Below are 14,323 nucleotides of genomic sequence, written 5' to 3' on the forward strand. Positions count from 1 at the left end.
CAGGGGGTCATGGCCTAATATGCAGAGGAGCTCCTGCTATAAAGAGCCCTGCACATACCTATGAAAACAACGTAAGAGGAATGCACTGGAACACCTGGGCTCAGTCCTCAGAGGATACTTACCAATGTGCACTTATCGAAATCATTAATCAGGTGAGAAAAAAAGTCATCTGTGCATAATAAGTATAATTTGCATACTTGCTAGCAGAGTCTGAGCAGTTTTGTAGCAACCATCCAGTATCTACCATCTGTACTTGACAAAACTTCAGAGCAGAATGTCGACAGTATGTACATACTGACTAGGAGAGGGCAATGCGGGTAGGGGGCGGAACTACCACTTGAAAAAGTCTTTCAGATACAAACACAGATTAGTCAAGTCCGGCTGTATTCAACTGCTTAGCAGACTATATGCATGGATTTATTCTTGTCAAAGTTCTTGTTAACGAGCACATATGCATATGTGCAAGACAAAAGGCAATGCTTTATATAAATATTTACTAGAATGAACAGAAATGGCACTTTTAAGCATAAAACCACCCTGCCATTCACTAAGCGCCGGAAAGATCCTGCTTCGCTATCTGTCTTCGGTTTTTAGTAGTCGTCTTTCCTTATTCAATTGGAAGGTTACAGATTGGCTGGAAGTTCACATTGGTACAAGAAAGGAATGCCTGGGCGATGCAGTCTAGAAATAAAGAGCATGCAATTAGTTCATTTCCCATACTTGACATCAAGCAGTAGTAGACTAAACTAAATTATTTACTTCATTTATACCTCTCTTTTCTTTCCAGTGGGGGCACAAAGGAGCTTACGTTGTGCCCCTCTCTTCCATTTTAACCTCACAACAATCTTGAAAGGTAGGGTTAGACTGTGTGTGACAGGCCCAAGGTCACCCAGGGAGTTTCCACAGCAGAGTGGGGAACTGAGACATATTTCCCACTAGCCTTACACCGCTCTCACACTCCTCTTCTCTGCGGGGCTTCCGTCGGATTTCACACTATCTGCCCCGGGCTGCAACTCACTCCGCCTTTTTCACGCAGCAAACAAGATCCTCTAAAACCCAGTTTCTGTTTTCCGCATGAAAAAGGCAAAGCTAGTTGCAGCCCTGGGGCAGATAGTGTGAAATCCGACGGAAGCCCCACGGAGAAGAGGAGTGTGAGTGCGGCATAAGGCTAGTGGGAAATCGGTCAAAATCTAGATCTCCTGACACTCTAACCACTAAACCACAGTAAATCTATCTTCTTATAAGGTAAAAAAAAAAAGAAAGGTAAAGGTAGTCCCTTGTGCAAGCACCAGTCATTTCCGACTCTGGGGCGACGTTGCATCATGACGTTTTCATGGCAGACTTTTTACAGGGTGGATTGCTATTGCCTTCCCCAGTCATCTACACTTCCCCCCCAGCAAGCTGGGTACTCATTTTACCGACATCAGAAGGATGGAAGGCTGAGTCAACCTGGAGCCAGCTACCTGAACCTAGCTTCCGCTGAGACTGAACTCAGGTCGTGAGCAGAGAGCTCGGACTGCAGTACTGCAGCTTTACCACTCTAAATGAAATATAATTACAACAGGCAGTAACATTTTAAATGTGTGGGTTTTTTCCCCCACCTGGTTACATTTAAATATATTCTTGGGGAGGCAAGAGTTTTTTCATGTATGTTTAGAGCATACTTTGAGACAAAGACAGGAACTAGCGTCTCTCCAGTTGTGAGCTGGGAAGTCCCTGGGTCAAATCTCAGGTGCTATACATAGGCACAGTGAGATACATGCTGGTTAAGCTTGTCAGTTATGGAAAGAAAAGCCTGCTTTAATCCAATTGCAAAATAATCAGAAACACCTTGCAACCTACAGGAGTATTTGTAACATCTAGTGATGTCTAATGGAAGGTTCAAACCTCCTTCTTATATGCCCTTGCAAAAGCTGGAAAAGCAACACATCACACATATTGCAAACTCAGTTTTCCATAGGAGTGGGGGTTTTTTTGTTACTACTAAAGATAATGGAAAGCATTCAGCAGATGCTGCTCTCTGAAGCTGCTCAAGGTATGGGGTCTACTGGTGAAGGACAGCCCATGATATCTGACAGGGGAAAATGGAAATTTAGCATTAGCTCGTAATCCTGCTAGATTCACCAAGCACAGCCTTGCAACAATGTATGTCAGTACTGCCCATGACATCTGAGAATTAGAGATGTAGTTTTAAAAGGGAGGGGGGGGGACCTCCTACACCCATACTGCAGAGACCTCAGTTCTTTTCAAAAGTGATTTCATTAATTACCACCCAAAATAAATAATCTGAAATTCCACAGCTGATGGAACACAGTATTAATGCACCATCTCCTTTATTATTATTATTTGCTGAAAATATTCTCTGATGCCTCTGAAGTCTCTTTTAGTGGATTAACGGCTAGCATTTTCCTTGGAGATACATCTTAAGTAGTTACCTGCAATGGGAAGGAGCTGACTTACCTCTAGTACAAAAAGAAAAATCTTGTTCTATGAGTGGCTGCCATACTTTCAGACATATTTCTGACTTTCAGGTAATTGAAAAAACCTCGGAAAAATAGCAGGAGGCCTAAAAGCAGAGAGGTAATACAGAACGTATCTATTAGAATCTGCCGTCAGATTCGTCATTGTTTCTGCTGCAACGGACTTACCCTGGTTACCAATCTGGAACTGATCATAAGGCAGTAAGTCTTCAGTGATCTGGTATTCCACAGATACAAACAGCTAGTATTTAGTCAAAGTCACATCCACATACCATGAAAGTAGAAGTCAAGTAGCACCTTTAAGCAGAGCTATTTTTGAGCAGGAACACAGTTCATCTGGAGGCATCACTGTGCCCCAAAAGATATCAGTGGGCAAACAGGTTAATAGATTTCTGCGGGCAAGGAACTTATGCAGACATCTGGGCCGGACTGCTATGCCTGTGTCACTTTCTAGCAACCTAAATATATTTAATGGGCCAGGTACAAACAAAACTTGTAATGGATGAGGCATATTTACCTCCTTGCATATTCCAACACACATGGCTTTTTTTGTAGCAAGAACTCCTTTGTATATCAGGCCACACGACCCTGATGTAGCCAATCCTCCTGGAGCTTACAGTAGGCCCTGTGCTAAGAGCCCTGTAAGCCCTTGGAGGATTGGCTACATCAGGGGTGTGTGGCCTAATATGCAAAGGAGTTCCTGCTACAAAAAAAGCCCTGCCAACACATAGTCCTGCAGCTCTCATCATGCATGAACTATATACACATCACTTCCTCCCTTGCAGGGGACGCCCCGCCCTTAAATGCAAGCTGCTCCTTCATTGTTTTACAAAACAAAACAAAGAGCTGGCTGAAAGATTATACAAGGTAGAAAATGTCATGCACAACAGCACCGTGATGGGCAAAAGCCAAGGCATCCAGTAAAATGTGCCTGGGTGATGGTCCTGTGTTCTACAGAGCAACCAAATAAGGCACAGGGGAATCATATTACAATTCCTCTTCATAAGTTACGTAATATTACCTATTAAGGAAAACAGCAGTGGTTTGCCGTTGTCTGCCTCTAAATCTTATGGGGTCGCCATAAATCGGCTGTGACTTGACAGCATTTTCCACCACCCCCAATGGATTCAGGTGGGTCGCTGTGTTGGCCTGAAGCAGCTGAACAAAGTTCGAGTCCAGCGGCACCTTTAAGGCCAACCTGAAGAAGCGTGCAAGCACACGAAAGCTTATACCTTGAATAAAACGTTTTTGGTCTTAAAAGGTGCTGCTGGAGTCGAACTTTGTTCCGCCGCCATCAGTGTTTCTCATCTCAAACAGAGGAGGGACACATTTTCATAGGCTGATGACCAGGGGTGGAATTCTAGCAGGAGCTCCTTTGCATTTTAGGCCACACCCCCAGATGTAGCCAATCCTCCAAGTGCTTACAAGGTTCTTTTTTGTAAGCTCTTGGAGGATTGGCTACATCAGGGGCGTGTGGCCTAATATGCAAAGGAGCTCCTGCTAGAATTCCACCCCCGCCAATGACAAGCACAGACCATCCAAGTGTGACAAGAGAGGAAAAGACCAAAGTATCCTCTTATAAAGTTTTTCTCTCTGTAGCTGCCTGGAAGAAAAATGATCTCTTATGGACACACTTCTAGATGGCCTTCCACTGACAGCAAGTAATAATTATGTGCCTTCAAAACACTGTGTAAGTACTTTACACCTTGTTCCTAAATTTACAGCCTTTGATCTTTCCCCCTTTAGCTCCTTTTTCTTCAGTAGGGGTGAATGCTTTAATCCTTTTGACTGACAGATCAGTAACTAGAGCTTCAGTTTGATTAATTGGCTGGGGCCAATTTTAACTCATGGGGCTAAAAGTTAAAGGCACACTCCCATTAATGTAAAAGAGAAGAAATCACTGATGATAGCCTTTCCTTCTAGTGCTAAGCAGCAGTTTTGGTTCACCCAGCGGTAAGTTCCCACTCTTCTTCAGAACAAAGGGTTCATGGAATTTAACTGAATGATCAGTTTAAAGCAGCGGTCCCCAACCTTTTTGGCATCAGGGACCGGTTTTGTGGAAGACAATTTTTCTGCGGACCGGGGGAGGGTGATGGTTTCGGGATGACACAATTGTGCACTGTATTTCTATTATTAGATTACAATATATAATGAAATAATTATACAACTCATGGCCCAGTTGCTAACAGGCCACAGACTGGGACCGGTCTGTGGCCCTGGGACCCCTGGTTTAAAGGGCAGATGATAAATGAGCCCCATGAGCCAGTTTGGTGTAGTGGTTAAGTGTGTGGACTCTTATCTGGGAGAACCGGGTTTGATTCCCCACTCCTCTACTTGCACCTTCTGGAATGGCCTTGGGTCAGCCATAGCTCTGGCAGAGGTTGTCCTTGAAAGGGCAGCTGCTGTGAGAGCCCTCTCAGCCCCACCCACCTCACAGGGTGTCTGTTGTGGGGGAGGAAGGCAAAGGAGATTGTGAGCCGCTCTGAGACTCTTTGGAGTGGAGGGCGGGATATAAATCCAATATCTTCTTCTTCTTCTTCTTCTTCTTCTAAATCATCTAAACATTCCTTAAAACCAGGTTTTAATATTGCAGTGGGATGGTTTTTGGCTTTTTTGCTTTAGTGTCTGTTTACCTGCGCCAAAGACATTCACCTTTTCAGCTATTAAAAACACATTGCTGCTATTTGGCAGTGTAAAATTGCTGCTTACTTTTGCTTTCATTTTACATTGTTTTAATTAATTTGTGAATGTCCACAGTTACACTCCCTCCCCCCCAAAAAAGCCAAACCAGTTTTAAAGACAAAAAATCATCAGAATGACTGAGACAACTGTGTGTTCAACACCGAGCAATAATATCGGAATCCTCAGACCAGAGAGTATTCCTACCCACAAGGCAGAACTCCATCTGGCTGGCCAAGCCAGCCAGCTAAGCGGTGGTTACACAGTTACTTGAATACATTTAGAAGCCTGTTCCCCAAGCCTGCAGGCTCAGCAGCCAGGCTTTTCAAAAGAAAACCGAGGGAACAGAAGCACTGTGTTCAGTAAGCATAAAGCCCTTCCCCTTTGCCAGAGTGAAGAATGATTAATGCATGGTGCATTTCTAAGGCGAATGCAAAGCGACAGACGTGCTCGCATTCAGAATCATTTGAGGTTTGCCTCACAGCGCCGCTGCAAATGATTTCTAATCATAAATTCAGGCTTACACGTTTTAACTTTAAGCCTTTATACTGGCATGATCTCGGTGTGGCCGTGGCGATGCATTTTATATGCAATGAGAACAATTCAAAAAAATAGCAAGGATGTAGTAAAAATGTTCAGAAAGCCTGCAGGTGTATAAACAGAGAACTTTATTTTTCTGACTTTGAAATTTAAAAAAAAGGGTTAGAACTTTTGAAGAAAAAATATCACAGAATCCTTTTAAGTGCTGAGGTATCTTAGCAGGGTTTTATAGTGTGGACACAAATATTTCGCTGCTCGTGCTTTTCTATCTTGAGAACTGATTTCAGGTATACCACTAATGACTCACAGATAAATACACCAAATGCCTCTTTTCAAAACTACATGGCATGAAGCATTATCCATCTTTTGGTTTTTTTGATCCATGATTGTTTCTTTCAGACATACGAACGTACTGTTGAGGTGGAAATTCACCCTCAGCCTTTTTAAATCTGAGTTAAAAAAATTTCTCTATAGCCATCAAGTTACTATAATATCAAAACTGAAAACAGTTTTGGATTAGGACTTACCAAGCACAAGAAATATCCACCAAAGCCAGTACTGCCCATTGAAATAGCCAGTAAAATAATCTGAGAACTGGGAGAAAAGGGAGGGGGGAAAAAAGCATCAAAACATCTTAAAAGACTCCGTGCAAGTGCACATTTAAGCCAATACAAAAATACAGAATGATAAAGAAGAAAGCACAGTGAACGCATTTTGGAAAACATATACTCTGAAATGTACAACTATGGGAAAAAAATTGTTTTTTGTGCTTCCTAAATAAAGTCTCAGCCAACCTGTTTTTTAAAAAAGCGTATTAAGCATTTACTCATTAGAACCATCCGGCACTCAACATCATAAAGAATCCTCTGTTGGGGTAAAACCCCCCCCAAGCCTGCCATCCCAAATGCATTACAGCAGCCTGCTGCTTTCGATATTAACACCAAAAGTCACATTAGTTTAATCTTATCAGATGGGGATGTTTGGTTGACCCCACAAAAGGAGAGCTTTTGACCTTCTGTATACCCCCTACCGATAATCGCTGCCAGGAATACCAGTCCCATAAAGGCTCCCAATTCATTAAACTCTTTTCATTTTCAAACTAGATGCTCCTGCATTCAGTTCCCAAGCAGAGAGCTGAACGGGGGGCTAAATGAACCTTGAAGGGCTGATTCGGTTGTTCCCTGTTAGTGACCATGGCAGACAGTTTTTGTTGTCCTCTCTTGTGATGTGGGAATTCGAACAGGCAGCTGGAGAGCAGGGCGTGAGGATTTCGGAGACAGGTATCTTGCCTGGAGCAGACTCCAGACTGCATGCTTCACTGATAAAAAGAAAAAGGGGGGGGGGGGGCCTAATCAAATGGATCCAAGAACTCAGCACAGATACAGACTTGCGCTTCCAAAACCACAGAGCCCTCACGGCAGTTTTGCAAAGGGTTGTGTGTGTGTCTAAACAATCCAGTCAAACTGCTTCACCGTTTCTTCTCCAACGCCAGTATGACTGGCTCAACACATCAGTCAATTCTGATACCCACAACTAGCTGGCATGCCTGGGGAAAGTACCGTATCATGTTACATTTACATTAATACACAACGTAGGGCCCACAGGTGATCAAGGATTAGATAAGTTTGCACATTAATAACTGACAGTATTTAATGGGGCATTTTTAAAAAGTTTGGTAGTTCGTGACATCCGCAAAAAAAAAAAATTAGGGTACGTAATTCAACAGACACAAGACAAGCTTCTTCAGTACTGCTGCATATTAATGAGAAGTTGGTAGCTCTACAAAACAACCATCTCCTAGTTCCATTGACTGCAGCCTAGGAGTACAACAGTCTTGTGACTACCTCTTATCTTTGGGTAGCTCCACCTGTCTTCCCCAAGAAGCTGAGCCATATCAGCACCCCCCCCCCCCCCGGGCACTGCAGTCAGCTACACAACATCTTCTTGCGATCCCTTGGCCTAAAGACGCCCGTCTGGCTTTGACGAGGGCCATGGCCTTTTCGGTCCAGGCCCCTACCTAGTGGAATGAACTCCCGTTGGAAATTCAGGCCCTGCAACACCTATCCAAATTTCACAGGGCCTGTAAGACGTAGCTCTTCCATCAGGTTTTAACTTGATCCAGCGGGCGTCCTATGAAGTCATCGCTCCCCAGCACTCAGCACCCTACTATCAAGGTGTTCGTGCTGTGTTGAAAGCTTACAGCCTACACGATGTTGTGTGGTTTGTTGTACTACTGATTACTGCTCTCGCAACTGATCGACAATTCTGATCGCATCTGATTGAAGGGCAGGTGATGTTTTTGAAATGATTCCTTTTAATGTTGTTTTAATGTTGTAAGCTGCTCTGAGCCCGCTTGCGGGATAGGACGGGGTATAAATTGCAAAATTAAAATTAAATTAAATTAAACTGGCTTCTGTGACAACAGCACACCAAGAGAACAGTGGCTTGAACCTGCAGCAGGTATTAAGGTGGGGATCTGATCACTACACCTAGGCCAACAGAGCAAACGGATGAAAAGCAGGCATACCGGCATCACACACACGCACAACCCATTTTATGGAACCGGATGGGCAGCTGTGGTAGTCTGAAGCAGCAGAACAAATTTGGAGTCCAGGGGCACCTTTAAGACCAACAAAAGTTTATTCGAGGTAACAGCTTTCATGTGCTACGTGAATATGTCAAAACATTTTCATGAAGCTGCATGCCAATTTGCTGTTCACCTATGTAGAGGCATCTGGCAATATATGAGAAACATTAACCTCCATTTCTATGTATCTGAAAGAGGAGAAAATTGGGATGTTGACAGCTTGGCCAAACCAAACCACTCACTTTGTATTGGTGATGCCACGGGGGACACTTTGGCTTAGTCCCAGGCTATGGCAATGATAGCAATGGGTGTGGTGGTCTCTACCACCCTTGTCAGATCTTGGATCTAATCCAAGTATACCCTGCAGTACAATAATCACAGCAGCTGGCTTGGCTTGCTTCTGACTGCTAGCGGCCCGTTTGGAACTTCCCCAGTAAATTAAAAGGCCAGACCACCCTTGGATTCAAGACCATACATAATGCACTTTACAGAATCTCATTCTAAACAAACCTGAAAGGTTTTTGTTTTTTTTAAAAGCCACACTAAACTACTTACTCGAACAATAAGAATCCATTTGATGAGGGACAGCCCAAATCCACAGATAGCGCCATATCTTCCTGCTATGGTGTTAGTTATGCAGAACGATAAGCAAAACCCAATCCAGTTGAAAATGAATGCCACTGAAACAAAAGAAACAAACTTTGGGTTAAGATTCATTTGGGTTCCAGTTAAGCTGAAGATGTACTGCACTTACTCAGTTTTATTTCAGACACTTTCAAACTAGCATGTGAGAAAGGGCCTTCCAAACTTCAGGTTTTCCCATCAGCGGGCATGAAAAATGACACAACTTAAAAAGGATTCATCAGTATGGTGCAAAGTAGGCCACAGTCCTTGGAAAGTTATTACTGAACTGCAGTAAAAGATGGAGATATCCCAAAGCCTAACAGACACAGTTTTGATGTACATGCAATGGGTAAAGCTGTGATGTAACCATTATCTAATTCTATATACAGGGGGAGAAATGCCTGGACATAAAGATCTTGTTGTTAAGGACACAGCCACACATCTCATATAGCAAGAGTCCCATGTGAAAGGGGGCATAAAGGTAAGCAGTATTTTAATACCCAAAGGGACAGGATTCCATTTCTCACTTTCAACACTCACTGTGGAGTAATTTACGCAGCCAGGCGTATCGCTTGCTAAACTGCAAGTATCACATCCTAGCCTCACCCGTATGAAACAGTTTTTATCACCACATGAATGAAGTGTCCTGTCAACAGAAGCATACTTATCAAATCACTTGGGATGGGACCCAGCCAAAGCACTTCTGAACCTCACTGATAATAATATGGAGAGATTTAAGCATGTATTTTAACATTATGGAATTTGAAAGCGCTTCATTTTAGCTAGTGCAAGTCCTTTATACCAGATCGACTCATTGTACTGCTTACGTCTGCTGTGAAACACGGGAGCAAAACCCTACTGCCCATAAAGGAGATGGCAAATAAGCTACCAAAGAAAAGGAAGGGCAGGTACCCAACTCCTAAGCAATAAAATACCCATCTTACTATGGATGCTTTAGTCTCCCATTTAACTCAGTGAATTGCAAACGTGACCAAACACAGCTTAGCCAGTCTGAAGAAATCAGATTGCATGGGATTTCAGGAGAGCATTCCATGGTACCATCACCAACAAAGTCTAGCTGTGTTCCAAGGGTGGAACAGGGATTTCATTGCAGCTCTGAGAATTCCTACTTTTTTTTTTTTTTTTGCACCTAGGTTAAATAACATACCGTATATCTGGGAATATTCATAAGGGAGACAGCTAGGTACTCTAGATTATTTGGTGACCTCCAGTGCCTTTATTTGGTTAAAAATACTGCAGTACTTTTTCGTAAGAGGCACACATACAAAAAAAAGAACCTACATACAATTTCAAAAATGTATTCTAATTCAGGCCTTGCCAAATGCTCTTGGACTTTACATGGCACCCTGAAAATTTAGGAACCAGACTTTATTTTTCAGCCTTCATGGATTTGTATTTTAATGACCATACTTTGTAATTATTGCTGCCAAAAACCCCTAATCCTAAATGCTCCACAGTTCCTTGTCATTTTTTTTAAAAAAAGCTACAGCCCAAGTGTTGAGGCCTATAAATACATATGGGATAACCCTGGCTGTCATCATGACAAAAAAGCTAACATCTATCTGGAACCTAAATAAGTTTTGTCCTTCTACAGAGAAACACCAAAGGGCACATACAATAAATGACTGCTGAAAATACCAAGCACCTCAATGAAATTTCTAGGTACCATGGCACCTGGGATTTGTTGAGCCCTGCAATAATATATATTTTTAAAAAATGTGTTACAAGCTAAAAAAAACCCCAGGTTTCTTACCTGTAACTGATGATCTTTGAGTGGTCATCTGCGCAGTCACACACATGGATCATCTGCCAGGATCGATCCCGACCTCGGAGAATTCAAAGCAATCTTAGAGAGTTAATTTTGGAGCGTACTTCCTCTCGTCCCGGGGAGGAGGCATCCACTGCACATGCCTAGACGAGAGGGAGGCGCTTCACCCACCCAGTTTCTTCCCGCCACCATACAGGAGGAAAATTTTTGAATTAGGAACAAGGAACCAGCAGCGGGGAAGCTTGGGTGGGCGTGTGTGACAGCACAGATGACCACTCGAAGATCATCAGTTACAGGTAAGAAACCTGTTTATCTTCATCGTGGTCTCTGTGCAGTCCCACACATGGGTGACTGGCAAGCTAATCTGTCCAGAGGCGGGTGCTGGATCTGTAACCAAAGGACAAGGTTAGGTATGCATATAAGAAGCAATAGTGTACTTACAGTGTAGACGATTGGAGATATCAGTCGAAAATGGATCGTAATACAGCCTGCCTGAAGGATGCGTCACGCCGAGCACGGACGTCTAAAACGTGGTGCAAGACAAACATAGATGGAGACAACCAGACCGCAGCAGCACAGATGTCTTCCATCGGAACGCCCTTACAGAAGGCTGATGAAGTGGCAACGGCTCTAGTAGAATGAGCTCGTAAATGTTCAGGTATATGCTGTTTAGCCAGTCGATAGCATAATGTAATAGCAGTCACAATCCATTCTGAAAATCTCTGCATTGAGATTTTAGTGCCTTGGTTGTGGGTTGCATATGCTACAAAGAGTCTAGTGTCTTTTCGAAATGGACGTGTCCTCTCAATGTAAAAAGCAAGGGCCCTATGTACGTCCAGATTGTGTAAAGTCCGTTGACCTGCGTCGGCAGGACGTTGAAAAAAGGCAGGTAAAGTAGACGACTTTCCTAGATGAAACGGTGAGACTACCTTGGGTAGAAAAGAAGGGTCAGGCCGTAAAATAACTCTGTCATAATGGAAAATAGTGTATGGCGAGTCTACTCTGAAAGCGCAGATGTCGCTGGCTCTTCTGCCAGAAGTAAGCGCTACCAGTAAAGCTGTCTTCCAGGACAGGAGATGCATAGGAATGGATGCCATGGGCTCAAAAGATGGCTTCATTAGTTGGCTCAGCACAAGAGACAAGCTCCAGGTGGGGTGAAGCTGGCGGATTGGAGGATGAAAGTGGAGGATCCCTTTCATAAAGGCTTTAGTAGCATAGTGGGAGAAAATAGTGCACCCTTCGATATGTGGATGGAATGCAGAGATGGCCGCTAAGTGGACCTTCAGAAAAGAGTACGACATACCTGAGTTAGAGAGGGATAAGGTGTAGGTCAGGATCTGAGCTACAGTGGAGAGTTCAGGCTTGAAGTTATATAGAACAGCATACGCCAAAAAACGTTTCCATTTTAAAGAATAAGATTTTCTGGTGGCAGGTTTTTTGGCGTTGAGTAAGACATGACGAACGTCCAAAGGAAAATTCAGAAACTGATTTTCCAGGCAGTCAGTCGTAGAAATCCCAGATTGTGGTGCAAAACCTTGCCTTCTTGTTGGGAAATCAAGTCCTGAACTTGAGGAAGTCTGAGGCACGTGCTGTCCGAGAGGAGGAGGAGAGTGGTGAACCAGGGTTGATGGGGCCACCACAGTGTAATCAGGATGCAATTGGTCCGATCAGTGTGTCTGCTTGGACGATTTGGACTCCTGGCAGATGCACCGCTGTCAGGAAAATGCCGTGAACGACAGTGCCATAAGGATAGGGCTCGTTTGCACAAGCAAACAGAGGCTGTGCCTCCCTGCCAATTGATGTAGAAAACAGTGGCTACATTGTCGGAGGTGACCTGAATGTGGCGATTGTGAAGAGACGGTAGAAAGGATCTCAGAGCTCTGTGGACCACCAGGAGTTCTAGGCAATTGATGAGAAGGGATCTCTTGTAATCGGTCCACTGTCCCTGAACTGTCAACGTTCCCAAGTGGGCTACCCATCCCCACTTGGAGGCATCGGTCGTGACAATCACAGAGGGCGGTGTTCGTACGAACAGCATTCCTGCCAGGAGATGACGATCCACCGTCCACTATTTTAGAGATGGGATAATGTGAGATGGGACCGTAAGTAAAGTCATTTGGTGTTGCTGGTGTGGATGAAATGTCCGGACAAACCACAGTTGAAGAGTGCGCATATGAAGTCTTGCAAAACAGAATGGCAGTGGTGGCCGCCATGAGACCTAACATCCGTTGGAAAATGAAGGCTGTTTGGGTACGGTGCGTGATTATGGTATTGGCCAGGGATGGGATATGATGCACTCTGTCTGCTGGAAGGTAGGCCTTGTGTGATATCGTCGACAGATGTGCCCCTATAAATTGTATGTTCTGAGTGGGATTCAGGTTGGATTTTGCATGATTGACCTGAAGACCTAGTGCAGACAGGAGGGACAGAGTAGACGAAATGTCCTTCTGAAGTTGTTCTTTTGTTTGAGATACGACCAGCCAATCGTCTATATAAGGGTAAATGGAGATCTGTTGTTGCCGGAGTATGGCTGCCACCACTGCCATACATTTCATGAAAACTCTCGGTGCTGTCGAAAGACCGAAGGGGAGAACACAGAATTGATAGTGTTGATCTCCGATAGCAAACCTGAGGAATCTTCTGTGATGGCGATTGATGGAGAGATGGAAGTAGGCATCTTGTAGGTCTATCGACGCCATCCAGGCCTGCTCTGGAATCAGTGGTAGGACACATTGCAGAGTAATCATGCAGAATTTTTTGTAGCGAATATGGAGGTTGAGTTTTTGAAGATCCAGTATAGGGCGCTGCCCCCCGTTCCTCTTTGGAACTAGAAAATAGCGGGAGTAAAATCCCATGTGATGGAACTGCGATTGAACTAGTTATATAGCTCCCTTGTTCAACAAGGCGGCGATTTCCGTTTGAAGCGGAATAGATGGGGGTGTAGGTATGAACCTGTGGAGTTTTGGAATTGAATCAAACTCTATGATGTAGCCCCTGCGGATGATCGCCAGGACCCATGAATCCGATGTTATGGATTCCCACATGGGGTAGAATGGTCATAGTCTGGTGGTGTCTGAATGGTGTTGTAACTGATTGAGAGGTAGAAGAGAGGAGTCAAAGAGACTGCTTTGGAGCCGGTGTTGTCTTCTTTGAGGTTTGTGGACGTGCTCTTTGCTGAAATGGTTGTTGAGCCGGAGGAGCCTTACGTTTCCAGAATTCAGCTTATTGGGGAGATCGGGAACGTTTGTAGTATGACGGTTTCCAGGTTCTCTGCCGATTAGGTTGGGATTGCTGTTGAGTAACTCCCAATCTTTTGGTCCTTTTCCTACTGTCATCAACAGTGGTTAAAATATCATCTGTGGTGGCATTAAAGAGACCCTGTCCGTTGAAAGGTAAGTCCTCTATCTTGAATTTGATGTCAGGTTGCAGTGACGAGGACCTGAGCCAGGCATGACGCCGTAGAGCAACTGATGTAGTCATAGTCCTAGATGAGCATGCCACAGCATAACACACTGTATAAATTTGTTGCTTGCTGACATGAGAGAGCTCCTGAAGAATGTGCGAAGCCTGCTTCTGTGCTGCATCTGGTAGGGAACGGACCAAGGTATTAAGTTGGGAGGTCAG

The 14,323-nt window shown here is 44.0% G+C and overlaps 1 protein-coding gene across 2 annotated transcripts in view; it reads right to left on the reverse strand.

The window, feature by feature from the left end:
* Positions 1-382: 382 nt before the first annotated feature.
* NDFIP2 (Nedd4 family interacting protein 2) overlaps positions 383-14,323 on the reverse strand; it is a 46,100-nt gene continuing 32,159 nt past the window's right edge. For both annotated transcript variants that reach the window (XM_060233631.1, XM_060233630.1), the window contains 4 exons: positions 8,842-8,966; positions 6,227-6,293; positions 2,461-2,566; positions 383-681 (listed from right to left, as the gene is read on the reverse strand). In XM_060233631.1, the coding sequence (XP_060089614.1) occupies positions 2,463-2,566; positions 6,227-6,293; positions 8,842-8,966 (296 nt within the window). In that variant the 3' untranslated portion in view covers positions 383-681; positions 2,461-2,462. The remainder of the gene's footprint in view (positions 682-2,460; positions 2,567-6,226; positions 6,294-8,841; positions 8,967-14,323) is intronic.

This window comes from Heteronotia binoei, chromosome 3 (assembly GCF_032191835.1).
Source record: "Heteronotia binoei isolate CCM8104 ecotype False Entrance Well chromosome 3, APGP_CSIRO_Hbin_v1, whole genome shotgun sequence".
Taxonomy (NCBI): Eukaryota; Metazoa; Chordata; class Lepidosauria; order Squamata; family Gekkonidae; genus Heteronotia; species Heteronotia binoei.